The 19,707-nt window shown below is 41.8% G+C and overlaps 1 protein-coding gene across 1 annotated transcript in view; it reads left to right on the top strand.

Moving 5' to 3' along the window:
* Positions 1-611: 611 nt before the first annotated feature.
* Positions 612-19,707, top strand: part of vps39 (VPS39 subunit of HOPS complex) — a 45,511-nt gene continuing 26,415 nt past the window's right edge. The window contains exons 1-17 of the mRNA XM_022235622.2: positions 612-889; positions 2,088-2,153; positions 4,389-4,499; positions 5,514-5,608; positions 6,608-6,718; positions 7,849-7,941; positions 9,245-9,431; positions 10,274-10,394; positions 11,529-11,646; positions 12,649-12,778; positions 13,456-13,736; positions 14,684-14,825; positions 15,420-15,580; positions 16,088-16,304; positions 16,830-16,958; positions 17,451-17,599; positions 19,230-19,376. Of these exons, the coding sequence (XP_022091314.2) occupies positions 817-889; positions 2,088-2,153; positions 4,389-4,499; positions 5,514-5,608; positions 6,608-6,718; positions 7,849-7,941; positions 9,245-9,431; positions 10,274-10,394; positions 11,529-11,646; positions 12,649-12,778; positions 13,456-13,736; positions 14,684-14,825; positions 15,420-15,580; positions 16,088-16,304; positions 16,830-16,958; positions 17,451-17,599; positions 19,230-19,376 (2,331 nt within the window). The 5' untranslated portion in view covers positions 612-816. The remainder of the gene's footprint in view (positions 890-2,087; positions 2,154-4,388; positions 4,500-5,513; positions 5,609-6,607; positions 6,719-7,848; positions 7,942-9,244; positions 9,432-10,273; positions 10,395-11,528; positions 11,647-12,648; positions 12,779-13,455; positions 13,737-14,683; positions 14,826-15,419; positions 15,581-16,087; positions 16,305-16,829; positions 16,959-17,450; positions 17,600-19,229; positions 19,377-19,707) is intronic.

Below are 19,707 nucleotides of genomic sequence, written 5' to 3'. Positions count from 1 at the left end.
TTTACTTACCGGCTGCATCCTTATGGATGCAGGGCAGTAAATGGGCCAAAAACTGCTTGCGCGGACCAAATCAAAGTTTGTATGCACTCAAATTTTCTACGACATAGAACATTAAGAATTGTAGAAACACAAAATTAGGCAGACAAAGGGAATACCAGCTTGCATCTGAGTGAGATTTGGAAGAAATCGGTGCCTGAAAACCGTCTACCTTTCGAGAAGTTTAGGTATCGGTATTTCAAAATGGCGAGGGGCTTCACGATTGAATTTTAGGAGTGACCTTCCGTGGAAATAAATATCTTCAAACGTCATCCGTTAATGAATGGAAATTTGAAAAGAAAATGAAAAAGCATAACCTGAGCTTTAATTTAATGTGCGTCTCGAACGCCTGAGAAACTTGCGAGTATTTTTCCTGCCTTTTGAAGTTCGGGTATTTATCACTGTTGGCTATGGCAGTTTATTCACTAAACTGGAACCTAATGGCTCTAGTATTAGCGAGTACCCCCTCTGTTGGCCCAATGTTGACAGCGATTCACATGATTTTAGTCTGGCACTGTAAGCTAGACAAACAAGAAGCCCTTAGAAGTTGCATTTGTAATTGTTTGTTGACAGAGTGCCAGACTTTGCATTTGCACAATTGTAATTTGTAGTCACAAAAATTGAGGGGCGAAATCTGATGTTCAATGCTAACCATGCAGGCATTACATTTCTGATTTGTCTGATAATGTATGAGCCTTTGTAAAGCTTGTATGAAACGGGTGGTATTCAGACCTCTTGGATTCCGAGGAATGAGTGTTTGGATTGATTTGAGGACCGACGATGCACGATGCTTACGAAGAAAGACCGATCTTGGAGAAACTTCCTTTACAGATTGAGTCTATAGCTTGTCATGGTGAGTCATACTTGTCATACTCATTGATTTGTCATGTTTGGTTCACTTGTTTTCTGGTATCGTCTCTGTCAGTGTCATCAGAAAAAACAATACAACATAGACAAGTGTTTGGCCACTTCAAACTGTAGTCATTTTTTCCCTGCTCTCGTTGGCCTCAATGCACATGTGCTAGTCAGTGCCCAGTGGCTTACCAGACCTTGCTCCTAAAAAAAAGATGAGGGCTGTTTCATGTTGGGGGATGCACATGTTTATCTTGTGCAGGCAGCAGGTCAGGAGGATGAGGCCGATGTACCGGATACCAGTGCACATTGTGTTAGCAGGAGTGATGTTGAACAGGTGATTTATCTGCTTGACATGGAAAATGTTTATCCTAATTCAGTAAGCAAGACAGTCACATAAACGGGAGAACAAACTTTACTTAAGCAATGGGGAAAAGCAGATTTGGGGCTTTTTTTGTCTCATACACAGGTGGTGCCATGAACGATGACTGTTCCGTGTCACAAGTAAAGTGCCTGTCAGGGTCCCTCAAATCTTTATATGTTCAAAACAAAATGTGTTCAAAAACACAACAGTGTGTAAATGTGCAATTTCATGTGTACATATATGTATTAAAACAACAGTGTGTGTGAGAGGTGAGATGGGACAAATGTCACTGTTGTCTCGTCGTCCAACTTCTAGTTGGGCATTCTCATTTTGGGGGATGTCGTAATGCTATTGGATTTTGAATCCAGTTTATGTACAGATTACATAGTGTACATCAAGAATTCTAGTTTCTTTAACAAATCTTTGTCAAAGTAGCAGCCATGGCCAATCTATTCCTGAATTTCTTTAAAATTTGGGGGATACTGGTTCATGTGCACTCGGCATGTGATGTGTAATGCAATGAGTACACCTGACTAAATTCCTGTTGGAATACATGGTCTTTGCATGTGTTCCAATGCCAACCCTCAACCTCCTCAAAAGAGAGAATGCTAGAAGGTACACTGGATGTCTCCTACGTGTAGTTTCTAGAGGTACATTATACCATCATCCATGACGCATTTGTATACAGATGGCTAGAAAATGTTTGTCCTCCAGGCTTCAGCTCGAAGTACATGTACATGTAGTTTAACAATAACATGCTCCAGGTTGTCACAAGTTCATTGGGAAGTTTTTAAAATTGACAGCTAGCATTGTTTCTATTTCTTACCCCGCACAGGGGACCAGTTACTGGTTGGAACCAAGCAGGGTCACCTTCTGGTGTACAGTGTTACAGCAGGAATTGGTAAGTAGACAGTTTCCTGCAAATGTAGAGTCCCTGCAAAAGAATAGTTTTACTACAACCCTTGAAATTGCACATTTGTGTTTCAATTAATTAAAGTTATTTTCCATTTTTGTTTAGCTATTTTGGTCTGCTATTTTGAGCCTTTAGGTTTTATGCTGATGCCGTTAAGCTATTGTGATGCCAGCCAAGGCACCAAATTTCAATATCGCATTGATTTGTGCATAAAAAACAGCTGGATTTTCTCTGTTTTGTATTTGTTAATTTCAGTTTCTTGGGCAATTCATTGTTGTCGTGCAAGTACCGTATATACAGGTAGAGGTCAGAACTTTTTTCAAAGACCAAATTTGGGTTCAGAATTAGAATACGAAAACATGTCAACGGAACATCTCTTCCCAGATTTACTGTACATCACAGCAACAGTGGTCTCACTCCCCACTGTGATACCAGTAGTTTGCACAATTTTTAGTGTTCAAAACACTGCACTTTAAATACACTTTACTCCAAAAAAAATTCAAGTGCTTTTCATATATTGGAAAAAGTACATGTATGCATATAAAATGAGCCAAAGGAAGAAATAACATTGCATGTTTCCTTTAAATTTTCACTGTGACTAGATTCATAGGGTTTGATACAATTTCAGATGTACATGCATGTACATATACCTGTACACGGTGTTGGGAGTTACAGATTACAAAAAGTGTTGGGACTGGGTGTGCTTAATAATCAGGGTTGGAAACCCATTGCTGCTTAAATGGCCATACACTTACGGTACATGTAAACATGGATTGTATTGAGGGGGTTGGCTGAGGCTTGATCCGAAACCCATAGTTTTTTGCGTGATCTAAACATGATTATGTACACGCTCATTAACATTTCAGAGCTGTGAGCACTTTCCTTTGTTACTACAAGAACAACATGATTCAAAGAACTTGTTTTCTTTGCACTTTGTTGAACTGGAATTTTTTAATCATAATTCACTGGCTTCTCTTAAAGTTTGGTTTTCAGAGAGGGGTGGACCTTTCCACCTTTTAACTAACATGTACCGGTACTTAAATCTTCACAATTTGAACTGTGTGGTAGACGTACATGTACAGTACTAGTAATTGTTTGTTTACAGGTCCATATTCATGGACAAGTTTTGCTTGTTCCCACTGGCTTTTTACTGGTAGGGATACCCCTGTTAGCAAATTTGGCTACAAGCCAACAGTACTGTTGAAGATTGGACTAAAGGCAAAAACACAAATTAGGCAAACCCACTATGCTTTTGTATCAGATTCCTGTCAAGAATGGTACCCAATTCCTGTTCATCTGCTGAGTAGACTATTTTGCTTTGCAAGTTTATGTGCTAAACAAAAGTCAGCCGTGAACCAGTGACAAGTAAAACACACACAGTGAGTTTTAGGGCCGGTACCCTGTCTTGGCTAAGTATTCTCTGGCTCCAGGATTGTGGGGGTGTAAATTATTTGTTGATGTTTTATATAAAAGTTTCAGCATATGTGCCATCCAAATTGGATATTTTAGCATGTTACATCAATGTAAAAACTGAGATTCAGGAATGTTATTAAACACACACTTGTAGCATACATGTACATGTATCTGTAGACATCAAACATTGTTTGCCGTGGTTGTACAGGAAATGAAACTTGCACAACCAAATCTGTGGTATGCTCCACATAAGAACAGGGAGAGGAAGCTGAATCACCAGTCCCATTGTGACATGCATTGCATGTTAGATTCAACAGGTCTCTCTGCTTCTCGTTCTATTCATCCACATTGGCTCTTCATGAAACAAACAGTCAGCCAAAGCTCTTGGGTTCTGGTAATATTGGATTACTTTAAAAGTGAAAGAAAAATACAGGGATGGTGGTAATAACATTCTGAATTGCAACTTGGTTTGATAATACCATACTGTTTTTTAGGATGAACTTAATGATCTTTAAGGCAGGTGTCATTGTGACATGGAAACGGAAATACTGTGAATAGAGATTGTTGCAATTTTTGTTTTGGTGCCTTTTTTGGGTTTTATGCGAATAGGAGTTTTATGCATTGATTTAAAAGCAAATGAGGTCCTTATAGGCAGAAACCTCAGTATTAGAGCTATTTCTTCATCACAAGGACCCCTTAAACTTGAACCTTTAAACACCTGAGCAATTGAGCTTGACACCATGTTTAGCAAGTTTATTGAAGTTCACTTGTAACGACATGTACTGGGTTGTCCTTTCTGCCCCATTACAGGGAACCTGAGCTTTAAGGTAGACTTGCTGAAGTCCTTTAAGTCCTTCTCCAAAAGGCCTATTCAACAGCTGGCATGCATTCCAGAGCTGCAAATTCTCATCAGCCTATCAGGTGAGTTGTTCAGATTGTAAGTATGCATATCAAAACATTTAACAGATGATACGAATGAAACATAGGGTACAAATGTAAGTCTAAACTCAAAGTGGTTGTCTGCCCCAAAGAAATCATGACCGAATTGAATTTAAAAGATTTTTTAAATGTCTGCACCATTGATGACTGCTGATAAAAACTTGTAATACAACCCCAAGGGACCATTGAAATCCTGCATAACCTTGTTGGGTTCAGCATGGTTAGGGTTTTCTTTTTTATTTTGTGGAATTTACAGTAGTTGATCAGCAATCCAGGGTAAACAAAAATTGGACAAAAATGAACGCACCTCACAATCACTCAAAGGGTAGGATATGATTGCTCTTTGCATTTTAAAGACTACTTTACGTGGCAGATGCAAGAGATTGTGTTGATGGCCCAGGTGACTGAGTAACCGACAGGATGTAGTGATTGTGAAACATTGAATGGTTGGAACGTGGTTTTAGGGTTTGAGAAATTGGGAGTAGCTTGGCAAACAACATGTACATGTATGCCCACCAGTTAGATGTTGTTGATCACCATATAAACATACTAGCACATGTACATACAAAACGACGTTTTTCTTACGGCTGTTTAAAAGGCAACTTGTTTGTGAAATTAACCATTTCAAGTTTAAACCATGTTACACGTGTCAACCGTGACATTGACGTATTGTAAAGTGGCACAGAATTCTGATTTAATGGGGGAGGGTTTGCCTTTGCAAGTTTTACCTTGGTCTGAGTGAACCTGTAATTTGATGATTCAAAAATTGCATTCTGAAAATGAAGTTGAACAGTGAAAGAAATAGTGATTTTTCGATACATGTACCTGTACATTCTTCCACCTGAATCCTTTTGTACTTCTGGGCAGAAATGTAGCCTTGAACGAAGACAGGGTAAACCAGAATTTTAAGTGTCAACATTTTTCAGGACAATGACGTTTGGTTTTGTCCTGCCTTAAGCTGATTTTTGTCACCCTTTTCCCCATCCTGAATTGCAGATGCTGTCATCAACGTGCACGACCTGAATCACTTCTCACAGATCACCAGCATAGCCAAGACCAAAGGGGCCACTCTCTTTGCCATCGACCTGCAGGTTGGTGTCACAACTGTGGACTTCATTTCCGATGTGTTTTCCCCTTAATATCAAAAGTTTGGGTTTCTCAAGGGAGGGCTCGTGTGCCTGGAGCAATCAAGAGGTTCATAGATTACAGAGGCTTCGTATCTCCTCAATCTGCATACCTACAGTATACTTCATGCTGCATTTCCTCTGTTTGGTAGCAAATACATGCATGGCCTAGTTAAGATAGTTACTCAGTTGCGTTCAGTTAGCTTACATGTACACATGACAACCTTGATCTGGGCATGGCTGTGTGTGCTGTGGCAAACGAGAGAGACAGTGAGAAACAGCGTTATTTGGCATACATCAACGTGTACATGTGATACTTCTGCAACGGGCACAGTGTTTATCACGGCTGTTTTCCAATACTCAACTTCGGCTCCGTCTCAGGCTTCAACTGTTTTTAACTAGCTGACGTTGAAGCTGTAAGTGCAGTAATTAGTTTAATAGTGCCACAAAACATCAAATAAGGTGCAAGAGAGCCAGAAATTACAGTAATCCAATTTAATGTAAACGCTTCAGGCCCACAATCGGGGATTGGTTTTGGGAACGAAGCCTGAGACGGAGCCCAAGTCGAGTGTTGGAAAAGGGCCCATGCCTCTATGTTTTTCTACATTATTGATACAATACCGGCAGGAACTGTATATATCTGGTGTGCGCACATTCATATATTCATCAATTATCAATACAGCGTTATCACACTAGCGCAAGTATGGTAACTAATTTATCTTTAACCAAACTTGATTCATAGTAAAGATGCTATGGTTTGAATTTACAGTCAACTTTGCAGCTGTGTTGTTTTGTTTTTAGCATAAAAATAGGGCAGTGAACGTTGCAATACGTGTCACACTGTTCGTTGCCATAGATCGACCAATCAGAATTAAAGTTTGCTTAAAATGTTCAGATACATGCCACTTCCATCTTCTGGCTTGAGATGGACACAGGACATGCAAGTCATCTTTCCCCTTCCTCCAGAAACTGACCACAGAGAGCGGCAGTGCTACCTACAATCTCCGTCTCTGCGTCGCTGTCAAGAGGAAACTGCAACTCTTCTACTGGAAGAATAGGTCCTTTGAAGATGTCAAGGTAATGGAGGAAGTTACGATGATAGGGAATGGAAGGCTGTGCCACATTAGTGTAATGTTTCATAAGCAAGGCTTTTACTCATCCATATTACTATCTTGTACCATTGACTGAATAAGATAAGTTATCTTCACTTGTGGGAAGTTTTGTATATGCATTGAAAAGTTTGCATGTTTTATTGTTTGAGCCATTCATGGAAGCAGAAATATTGATCAAATGCAATTTGAGAAAACTCTGCAGTTAAAATGTCCCAAATGAAAGTATTGCCCGACTAACGCGGTGTTCCTGATGAACCACATGTATTGTCAAAAGACGGCATGGAATAAAATGGACTGTACTTGGAATAATGTGACATCACAATGTGGATTTATGAAGTGAAGCTAGTATATGTTGACTAAAGAGAACACCATGCTGCACAGATTTGAACGCAGAGCAGAATCAGGCTCTGTTCAAATCGGCTGGGCTCAAGCCGGTGCTAGCTCGTGGATGCTATTGCCTTATTGCATGTGTCCTCTCTAGCCAAAACCATAACATTCAGAATTGGCCTTCCAGTGGCTTTACTGTACATGTTCAAGATATGCTGTGATTAACCATTGAGCTATATTGATACTAAATTTCCAGAATGCTAACTTGCATTGGAAAGTGCCATGCTTCTGCACAAACCTGAGGAGAATTCAAAGTTCTGAATGAATTTTGTACGGCTATTCGCATGTCTGAATCTGTAAGCTGCAACAATGCTTCATCAGAGCCACTATACCACAGACCTAAACATACATAATGTACATGTACAGTCAGTGAAGAAGCGTTTAATTTTGCAAGGTGTGAGCAATGCAAAGTGTGTTCATTATGTTGTAGATGAATTTGGCTGAGGCAGTTTAATGTGTCATGCTGCTGTGATGGGCGAACATGCGATTTGCACATGTTGCTCTTGCGTGTCGCATTCAGATTGCATAATGTGGAAGTTGCTGTACCGTCTTTCATTACATGCTACTCCTACAAATGTGTGTTGGAGGTCAAAATATCTGCATGCAGGAGACGTCCAGCTTTGCACAGGAAACGATGAGTCAGCACCCCCCCCTAGAAATTTGACACGGCTCTGGAAATAACAAAGATTTGTGATTGTCCTGTGGTAGGCTGAGCTGGGTGTTCCCGATGTCCCCAAGGCCATGGCCTGGTGCGGCAGCTCCCTGTGTGTCGGCTTCAAAAGGGATTACTTCCTGATTAGGGTGAGAAAATAATATTGAGTGCAGTCCGTTAGCAGAATGGGGCTGGGATAGTGACCATGCAGGAGAAACACGTGCCCAGAATGTGATGTTATGTCATGGTTCAAGTTAGAGAACAGTAATCATACGTGTATGCAATTGAGAAAGCCAGCGGTACCTGGGCATCCAAGTAGTCGAATGCACCATTAGACTTACTCTCACTGGCCAGAAGACAAGCAATTTCTGTGAGCATATTTTAAAAATTCTTTTGTGTAAAATGCTCATTCGTGACTTGTTATACATGCACTGACCTACAAGGTGTGTGCAAAAACAGGTAGACGGAAAAGGAGGCTGCACAGAATGACAAGCGTCGCATGCATATTATACTCAGAAAGTGTACAATACGCGTCCTGAGCATAATATGCATATGATGCACGTCATTTTCGTGGCCTCCTTCTCCGTCTGCCGCAAAAACATTTGAAGTTTACAGTGTGACCTACTTGCCTGAGCCCACTGAGGACACAGCGAACCATGCTCATCCATGTCAATGCTTGCACACAGTGGTTGACTCCCTTTGTCAAAGAAAAAGTGTGCACCAGGCCTATTAGGTATTCCTTCCAAGTAAAGCACATGCCAGAACCTACCAGGAATTGTATTTTCCGTGCCAGTGGGCTAACACGTACCCGGTACATCTGCGCAAAATAAGATGCTGCAGAGTGATTGGCAGTTGTCATGGGAGAATGGAATTGACTTTTCCTAACAAACGTTACTACTGTTATATTATCTGTTTTATTGATCCAGGGTTTCAAAGCCTAATGGCTGAATTGCACAATGGTTACATTGCATAATTAAAATGAAGTTATTATTATTAGGATATATTTCTGGTAATGACACCAAGGATTCCTCAAAAGCACCCTAGGCACTGTAGCTTGCAAGCCTGATGAAACCTGTAGAGAGGAGACAATGAGAAGCAGTTACAGTTTTAGAGGTGGGAGGAAAACCCCAGAGGAACCACGACGCCAACCTGACTCCCTGAAGTTAATTCAAAACTACTATGTGAGAAAAAAATATATGTAGTTAGTGCAAATAAAGCGCACTGTTGTCGGTTATACGTATATTACCAAAGTCGTTCTTTCAATACATGAAGACCTTGGTGTTGGTGTGTTGGAATCAGCTGTTTGCGATCATCAGAATCAGGCCCAGGGTTTTCCAAGATGTTGCATCAAATGGCGTTGTCCAGTAGTGGATTGTGGCCCACATTGAATCCTTGTATTGATGTTTCCAGTTCAAATTCACAACAGTTTGTTTTCTTTATTTTTTCGTTCAGGTTGACAATGGTGAACTCAAAGACCTTTTCACTACGGGCAATGCCACGCAGGCCGAGCCCACGGTCACCAGACTGTCAGAAGACATGTTGGCACTGGGACGAGACATGATGAGCATCATCATAGACTCGGAGGGACAGCCTGCCAAGAAGTACGCCCTCACGTGGTCAGATTTCCCAATAGTGCTTGGTAGGTAGTGCATGCACAAGCTGTTTACAAGACCCCACACTGCAATAGATGCATCAGATTTGTCAGAGCCAAAAAGTTGATCAGACTGCAGAAAAGAGCAGGTGATGAATTTCATTTGGTATCCTGGCTGCTCGCGGGACTTCTGTCTTGAGACTGGTTGGTTCTTTCCTTGCCTTAAAATGGAAATAGATGGTAAAAGATATGCTGGGCTGCGAACTCCAGTCAACCCAACCTCTTAATAACCACACATACATTAACATACAATACTAAATGTCCAGGGCTCAATAACCTTCTTTTCCCATGCAAATGTCAATTTTTTTGTTCAAAACAACATTCACATATATCTGTTTCATTTTTATAACCAATTCGTCTTGAACTGTATGATAGAATGTAACATTTGAACTTCCAATTTCTTAATGAAATGAGGAAAGATTTGTTTTAATAGATTTCTTTTGTTTTTTAAGTGCAATTATTAATTGTATGTACTTATAGCCTGAAACTAGCCAGCAGGATGCATTGGAGACTTTCTGATATCAAGCACGTCAAGGAACCTGAAAGCAGGAGAAATTAGACAGATCAGGACAGTGCATAGTAGGCCAGCATGTTTTTGGTTGTAGCATGCCCCAGTGTTGTAGTCGAGTCCATCACAAGTCCTTTCACAAGGCCAGTCCAAAGTCACAGGGTGAACAATGACAAGGGAATGCTTTTGTCACAGCTCATTTGAATAGCTTGTGAATTGGCTTAAGACTGGATGACTTGTGATGGACTTGCAGTGACTTGAGATGGACTCGAATACAACACTGGCATGACCTTTGGGATAAAATCTCTGCTCATTTCCACAGAGCATGACCAGCCCTACATCATAGCTGTGCTGCCTAAGTACGTGGAGATTCGAACCGTGGACCCCCGCCTGCTGGTACAGACCATCGAGCTCAACAAGCCGCGCTCCATCACCATAGGAAGGTGAATGGAGCAGATTCTCGCTGCTGCATCCTGGGAGCTCATTATCCTCATTGTGGTCACTCACGGCCAAGATTTGATTATTTTTATACCTGATTTTGACCTTTAAACTGGTGTATATGTCAATGCTGTATTCTCAGTGTGGTCTGAGATCTAAAAAAACAAATCCTGCTTGAATCAATGCAGCAGTGGGATTGGAACCAATCACCCAATCCGGGCAACTCGGCGGTCAAGTGGTAAGATATTTGCCATTGTAAGCAGGAAGTCGTGGGTTCGAATTCCTCCTGAGGAAGCTTGTGATGTTGTTACCACTCACGGACCACAACTGAGAGAATACAGTGTGAATATATACGTTTATGTGAGGGCAAAACTGGTGTTAAAAATTAACATTCCCAACACAAATCTGAAAATTAATACCATTGGTTCAAGATGTGATGCTATTCATAATGTTACTTCTTTCGGTTTTGGCTTTATACATGAATCAGTGCTATTCAGCTTAAGGCCACAGAGGCACAGTGGCTCAAACACATGTTGTCACTCTTGGGGATGGGCAAGTTGACTGAGAACTGTTCCAAACCGTGCTTTCTGAGCAGAAACTGGGAATATCTTGACATAAGTTTGCCATGCCAGTCTGCCTTCACTCATTTCACTCATGGAACATGGACTCATTTACATATTTCTATGTTCTACCAACCTCTGAATAACAAGACAGAAAAGTCAGTGCAAGTAGTAAATCATCACAAAGTAAAGAACTGACAATAAGATTATAAGGTACCTGGCAAGATGTAGTAGTCCATGGATCTTTTGGATGATTTCAAACTGCGGTGCAAAGCAAGAGGAATAGCATCAGATTTGATACATGTTCCCCTGTCAAAGTGTATATTTTTCTTAACAAAGGTGTCTCAATATATATTGATATTTGATGATATCCTATTAACACTATTGCTAAAAACCTGTTCTTTTTCAGCTGCATTTCACCAAACCTTACAGGTTTTGGTCACAAGTTCAATTATTCTATCCGTGGTCAAAATCCATGTACGACTTACAGTCGTGAATATAGCAATATTATTTGAATGTAAAGATTCTCAATGTTCTGGTTGACTTATTTCAACTCTGTCTTTTTTTTTTTTACCCCAGTGGTCATGTGTACGTGGCATCCCAACATTACATATGGAGACTGGTACCCATCCCCATCACCACACAAATCAAGGCACTTCTAGCCGACAAGCAGTTTGAACTTGCCCTGCATTTAGCCGTGAGTTGCCTCAACTGTTTGCGTTGGACAAGAGTGTGTTTTTAATCAAAGCAGGATACAAGGAGAACTTCGCTGTGATTATGACCACATGTAATCACAAACAGCACAAAACAAACACCAGACACAAAGAATATCCCAAATGGCAAATAACAGGAGTCTAATGTGCTTTGAAAATGTTGGATTCAAGTTGCGTACTTAGAGTGGTGTTTGCAGGGATTTAGAATGAAGAAATGTTATCATGCAGAGGCAGTCCCCTCGGTATATGACACATGGTGTTTCCTTCACGACATAATGTTATTGTCAATGCTGCGTTTTCATTGTGCTTGAAGTGAGCAATTGTAATGGGAAGTACATAGTATATCACCATCTTTACCGGGTCTGTCGGGACCTCCCTCTGACTGGACAAGAATGAAATTTTCAGGGTTTTTTGCTATTGATTTGAAACCTTAATTTTAATATAGTGGAGTCGCGTAATTTTGCCCTCTCTAGCTTTTTTGGACTTTCCTTTTGTGTTAGAAAAACCTTGGTCAGTAAAGTCCGGATTTTTGTAACAGGGAGATTTAGACTGCCAGAGTGTGGGATAAGATTGAGTGTAAGGGTAAAGTCCAATTCCATTCAACCTAGTCTCCACCATGCTCCAACGGGGAATTGAAACAGGAATACCACAGCCCAACAGCAACAGCGAAGACTGCTCTCTTCAAAGGCAGAAATTGTTTTTAAAATAGTGACACCAAAATCAAACTATTTGTGGGCACTCAAAAGCATAAACACATTCATGTCTCTCTGGCCAAGTGAGAGCAGCTTTGCTTCTCATTGTTATTAATCACCCACCAGGAGCTGTGAAAATCACAAGGAATCTTGTTGGTTTTTGTGAATTACGGTTAAGCACTGCTTAAAAAAATGACCTTTTCATTGAAAGCTTTCTTTGAAAAACGTCTAGACAAAGAAAGCTGCACTCTTTCAATGGGGCCACCTACAATATCCCTTCTTTCGTTGTCACAGAACATGACAGATGAAGTTGAAGCAGACAAGCAGAGACGAATTCAGCACATCCAGAACCTGTATGCCTTTGAATTGTTCCAGCAGCACCGCTTTGAAGAATCCATGAAGATGTTTTCTAAATTAGGAACAGGTAGCTAAACCAAAGGTTGCCATGGTTACCCTATTCCTTGACATTTCCAATGATGCCCTGCAGTGGCAATAGGCAGTGTGCTAACCGTTGTTATGCAGAAAATTTTGTGAGCAATCTTTCTTAATGAAACCTGACACAGTTTGTAATTGCATAGGAATTGCTTCACACTCTTTCTGCTCTTTAACCTTTACCAACAAAGGCTGCTTTCTCAACAGATGGGGTATATTAAGTACTGGCAGAGAACAGAAATATTTGCCCGTGTTGCACTTCATTCACTTGTGTTGCACCTTGCACATGCAGTGGACTCACGCTGTACTTTGTACAGTATGATTGACTCCTGTTTCACAGTGTGCAACACAAGGCACTCCTGATGCTTCTTGTTCGTCAGGATGTATTTGCGTTGCATGACATTTCTCCAACTGGATTTACATGTACTGCAGAGAATACTTCAAGGCATGCTGCCACCACTGATGCTGTCTCTTAAAACGTTGCTGAAATAATGGTCACTGTATCAGCTGATTGATGGATGTTTCCAGCTGACCGGTCAGTCCAACAGTTTGAGAAAGCCAGTTGTTCAGTCAGTAGAGATATTTGGCTCACCACGAACCTCTCCTGTAACCTCCCTTGCCATAATCCATCTATATCACTTTCACCTGTTCCTACATTTTCTCTGGCAGACCCCTCCCAGGTGATAGGCCTCTTTCCCGACCTTCTCCCCAAGGAGTACCGCAGTAAGCTGGAGTACCCCAGCAACCCCACGGAGCTGACGGGTCAGGCCATGGAGAAGGGGCTGACGGCCCTGATCGAGTACCTGACCCAGAAGCGGCAGGACCTGATGAAGGCGTCGGGCAAGGAACTGAACCAGCCCTCCACCATTGTGGAGGGCTGCGCCACCGTCACCTCCCGGAAGCAGATGAGCCTGATCATTGACACCACGCTGCTCAAGTGCTACCTGCAGGTAGGACAGACTCGTGCTCTTGGGATTTTGGCTTAGGCCCAGTGGTGGAGGAAGAATTATGAAAATGTAAGGGTTCTCCCGGTCTATGGAATAGACGTTCAATTGCAGCCGAGTTTCTATGATGTCTGTGCACATTTGCTGATTACTTATGCATGACTAGAATTTGACCAATCAGCAGCCATGTCTTATATTGACTTGTGGCTGCAAGCTCAGTGATGTCTAAGGGAAAACATGGTACATAATCAGTGTAGGGACATACCATGATGTGCTTATCAACCACAATGGTTAGGCTTATAAAAAACTTATAAAGCTGGGGGAAAAAAATCATATTTCCTTGGTCTGAATCGCTCTTCCCTTGCTTTGATGGAGGTTGCCTGAAACTGGTCAGCTGATATGGTCAGCTGATTTAGTATGGTTAACAGACATTTATTAACTGCTCAACAGCGGAAAGCAGCTTTTGGCTCAAATGACGTCACAATTTCTTAGGTGACTTTCTGGCTAACGCTCAGGTTCATATCAAGCTTGAATGCTCACATATGTGACCCACTCTGTGAAAATGAGTCACAAGTCGGCAGAGCCACTATGGAGTAAAAAGTAAATTTTTGCACAGTGTAAATCAACAGGAACCAACAGCATTTGTCACCATGGAGTATCCACTTTCATCAGGATGCCAAACTGAGTGATACATCAAAACAAAAAGCTTGATTCGCTCTTTTCAATACAAATAAAAACTCAAAACGTGGCTCTGGCGCCTTATGGCCCATTTTTACAGAGCAGGTCACATATATCATACATTGCTCACAGCATCTGCTGTTTGCCTATCCTCATCACTTGGGATAAGTTTCAAATCACCAAACCCATTCAGTGAAATTGGGACGTCATGTTGCATCCTTGCACCAATGTAATCCTATCCTTGAAGGAGCATTTCCCCCCACGTTTCGAAACAGACGAACGATGCCCTGGTTGCGCCACTCCTCAGACTCAAAGACAACAATTGTCACCTGGAGGAAAGCGAACGTGTCTTGAAGAAGCACCAGAAATATGGGGAGCTCATTATACTCTACGAGAAGAGAGGCCTTCACAGAAAAGGTAAAGTACCACTTCCAGAACTGTATCAAGTTTTGTTCCCTATTGTGTCAATCAAGATTGACTTGTAATTAACTCCAAACTCAAAAGTCTGCAACAAATGGAAATTCTGTAGCAGATAAACTTGGAAAGTTCTATCATTTGTAGACTGGTTCCTGTCCTAACTCTAATGTCCCGCATATAATGGGAGAGGGAACATGCCTATGTCACTTCTGCTCACCATACAGCTAAACCCACTTTCCCAGGTAGGGATGGATTCCCGAGTAGAAATGAGCAAACCGCTCTCGCATACTAGCAGAACGTGAATAACTTACTTGCTGTTGTGATAAGCATGCACAGTACCTACGTCATGTTTACAGCTGATGTGAAAGCAACGCAGGAAAGCAGACAGAAATTGTGTGACATGCAAAATTTGACATGATCACAGGCAAACGTATGGTGTTTGTGACATGGCTTCCGCTGTCTCATGAAGTAAGAACCCGACCTCATTCAGGCTGTCGCGGCATGTTTTACAAGATGCCCGTTCTTTGACCCTTGACATTATCGGACCTCCCGATTCTTTCTCCATCTTTTCCCTTCCTCCCCCACATCTCCCAGCCTTGGACTTGTTGCTCAGACAGTCGCAGAAGCCCAACAGCCCCCTGAAGGGTCACGAGAGAACGGTGGCTTACCTCCAGAGGCTTGGCCATGAACACATGGACACCATCTGTGAATACGCCAAATGGGTCCTGAAGGCCCACCCGGAGGATGGACTTAAGGTGAGAAGGGGAGAGACTTTTTGTCCTTGCTACTCGTGTTAGCTGAAGCAAATGAATTCAAATAAGTTATCACTCCCAGTCAGGAATAACTCTAACAAAACGGCAGGGCAAATACAAAAGACCAAGTAGAAGTAATTATGGTTCCAAATTTCTTTTTTACCTACCCATGCCATTTTTGTTTGTTAAAAATTGACTTGCTGTGCAATTACCAGGGTCGACCAAGCAAAAACACAAAAAAAAACCGCAGAGAAGAATTGAGTTTTTTCTTTTAACCCCCAAATGAGTTTTGATCCTCAGTTGTTTTTCTTTACTCACCTACCTCATTATGAAACAAAAATCAAATTTTAACAACACTAATAATTTTTTATCGCCCCCTAAGCGGTTTCTGGGACAGATTTAGTGGGGAAGCGAAAGTCATATAGCCGAAGTAGTAATTGACGGGCTTGCAATACATTTCTGAAAGATGAACAAGATAAACCCCATCCTTTACCTCTTGCTGTAATGCAGATCTTCACGGAGGACATTCCTGAGGTGGAGAGCCTGCCCCGAATCCGTGTCCTGGACTACCTGATGACCGTGGCCAAGAGACTGACGGTGCCCTACCTGGAGCACGTCATCCTGACCTGCGGGGACACCACCCCTGAATTCCACAATCGACTGATCCACCTCTACAGGGAGATGGTGCAGGAGAAGATGGCGGATTACCTTCACACCTTGCCCGAAGGTGGGTTAAAAGGAAAAAAAAACAATTCAGGTTTAACTGTGAGTACTACTAGAGGGGAAGTGAAAGACAGTTTCAGTACGTTTCATCCGTTTACTTGCATATGCTCTTAACATATGTAGTTACAATATATACACTTGTGCATACTTATAGTTAGGGATTCATTTATTTTTGCCCTAAAAAATCCAAACGCTGGAGAATCCATTGAGGAGTAGCCACTCCACAACTGCAGGAACGTAGACCATTATTAGACAAAAATGAGTAGGGTCTATGTAGGCTGCATTTCATATCGTTTTGCCAATTCTTCTATCAAGCACCCCTGGAACAAAAATGATGAAATATTTGGATTCTGGCAACACACAAGTTGATTTGTACTTATCCTTGTTTTGGCCGCACCAATAACAGCTCTATCTTGTTAGTTTTAAGCTATGTATGTGTCAGGTAATAGTTTGTCCAGTTTTGTTTTCAAATAGTGATTAATGTGTGGCTCCTTACTGGTTCCCCACCTGTGTGGGCTCCATTTTTCAGGTCAGCTTCCCCCGAGAGCAGGCACCGAGCCGGGGGAGTTTGGCGAACTGAGGAGGAAATTGCTGTTTTTCCTGGAGACGTCATCTTCTTACATTCCGGAAAGACTTCTCACACATTTTCCCTTTGATGGTGAGTCACAGGTTCATTTTTTTTTTTTACTTTTTTCTCTGCAGCAAAGTGACCGTAAAAGAGAGAAGGAAAGACAAACAACTTTGATGTCAAAGTTTAGGAGAACTAGAAGTTTGTTTCCACACTTTGAATACTTATAGGCAGGGTCATGGTATACCTACATGTATGTATGGCAGGCAGTAATCATCAATTTTCATCGATTTGTCAGGAAAAGACAGGTCATCTAAATATCAGTGTTACTGAGAAGAACAGATTTTTCTCAAAGTTGTCTCCAGCTTCATTAGAAGAATTGTTGATAGAAAAATTGTGACTTACAATGCATACAACATTTGCTTTAATGTACCCTCCTTTAATCTTGTCAGTGAAACAATAGAAATTAGCTTGTATTTGAGTGCTTTGGATCTGCCAACAATGCAGGTACTACATGGATGCTGTAACATGTTTCGATTTGCGCTTGCGCAATTTCATCGTTGGTCTCGTCCATCTGTGTAGGATTCTATGAGGAGAGAGCCCTCCTTCTAGGCAGGCTAGGCCGTCATGAGCAGGCCTTAGCCATCTATGCTCACGTCCTGAAGGACACCAGGAGAGCGGAGGAGTATTGTCGGAGGAATTACGCAAGGGATCCACAGACAAATAAAGATGTAAGCAGAATGAGAATCATTGTCATTGTAGATATGTGACTTTCACGTTGATCCGTTGTACGTGGGTGCTTCTTCCTCGTCGGTCTATCCGCTCCGAGCGGGAACAACAGAGGGTGCGTTTTGAAATGAAATTGACAGTCCTTTGGTACTAACTCACGGCATATGTGCGCAAGTTTATGCACTGACTGGAATGGAATGCTGTAATGTACAGACTTTGCGCGCATGACAAACGTGTGCAAGAACTCGGTCGGAAAACTTAGTACCATCTGTCTTTCTTTTGCCGTTGAGGGTACACTTCAACTCAGGGTAGATAGTCTCCAGGCTCAATTGTTAATCTGTCATTCTACAGCTTCAACTTAGTCTCCTCTTCCAGTCTAAATACCTTAACTCCAAAAACCAGTGCCAGCTACTTTTACTTGGCCACAATTTCCAAATTTTGTAGATTTATATGATCTATACATGATTGTGGTATGTTTTATGGTGTTGTAAACAAACTTAAAAGGAACTGAATACATATGCTCAAGAATAAGCCAAAATTTTTTCCTTCAAGTTGTTCTGTTTGTAACCACGTAGATTTTGTTACTGCTTTTGTGGGAATTTAATTTAAGTGATTATTTGAATATTGGATCAAATAGGAGATTGAACTCAGTCAATTGTCATACCTCTGTGTTGGACACTTGTCTGTTCATTGGCCCAGAATGATCACATGACAGGGCAACATATCTGCGTAGCACACTCACCAGGAGACATCTCATTCTGCCAATAGTACATGCACATGCACGAAACAGAAGAGCTTCAGGAAATGTGCATAAGTTACTGGGGAATTCGATCAATGGTCGCACTCGTATAACAGACTCATTCCTGCCCTCACAGCTTATAAGGTAATGCAGGGACTACAAACCGGACTACATGACTTGTGAATTTGTACCCACTGGTACCCGCACTACTTTCACATTAAAGTTAACGCAGTTAAAGAAAGTGAGGGAACGTTGCATTTGCAGACGATATCGTTTACGTCTGTTATGTTTCACAGTAGGCCTGTAGTCGTCTTCTGAATTTCTGAGATTCAGAGGTCGTTTCTTTTGATAAATTCCTCATCCTCAACACAATTAAGACAGAGGTATGACAAAACAATTGTTGACTGCTGTGACGTGGGATATGATGTTTTGAACACCCGAGGGACGCATAGCACCCTGGGGCGAAGCCGATGGGGCTGTGCATCCTTCAGGTGTTCAAAAAGCCATATATCCTGCATCACAGCAGTCAGCCATTGTTAAATAACTGTTGGTAATAACCCAGCTTTAGGTCTTTGACTGGCAACACAGATCAGATTGTCGTGGCTCCTTGTGCGAACCGTAGATGGGGTGTGTTTTCACAGCTCAGTTCTGACGCTCTGAAAAGAAACTGTCCCTTAAAACGTGGGGATAGGCCTACCCACAGGTACTTACATGCTTAGTACAGGGCACACTATGCGTGTGCAAGAAATTTTGGTTGGAGTGTATGGTCTTCGCAGGTGCTTAAAGCACCAAGTTGAAAAAAAGTTCCCACTAGCCAGTGAGAGGGGGTACTTCGGTGCAGGGCAGATGAAACAACGAAGCACGCTGATGATTTGTAAACATTGTGATTGCAGGTGTACCTGTCGCTCTTCAAGACTTACATCAAACCACCTGACGCAAGCTCCCTGCGGATCATGGCCAGTATCGAACCCTCCAAACCCAACATTAAAGCTGCCCTGGAAGTCCTACAATTCCATCATGACAAAGTTGACACAGCTAGGGTGGGTGTTGCTTTGATCGGATTCTTTTTTTGGGGGGGGGACAGATAAAGGACTCAAAGAAACAGACCAAACCCAGACAAAACATAAGTGGCTTCTCACTAGCTCCCTTAAACAAAGATATTCACAAATTGCAAGGAACCAAAAGCATGGGGCTACATAGGTCAGTTGGAAGACAGCTGGCACTGTGTTCCGGAGGTCAGGGGTTCACATACATGTGTACTACAAAAGCCGATTTCTTTATTCGTCTCTTTCATTACTGTGTGTAAACCTGATTGGTCCTGCTGCATGGTTTGACAGTTGGTAACCAAAGAAGATAAACTCTCTTTGGCTG

Source organism: Acanthaster planci, linkage group LG01, assembly GCF_054643075.1.
Source record: "Acanthaster planci isolate LZ-2023a linkage group LG01, COTS_SCS, whole genome shotgun sequence".
Taxonomy (NCBI): Eukaryota; Metazoa; Echinodermata; class Asteroidea; order Valvatida; family Acanthasteridae; genus Acanthaster; species Acanthaster planci.
The sequence above is the reverse complement of the archived record's forward strand: the minus strand, read 5'-3'. Positions and strand labels throughout refer to the sequence as shown.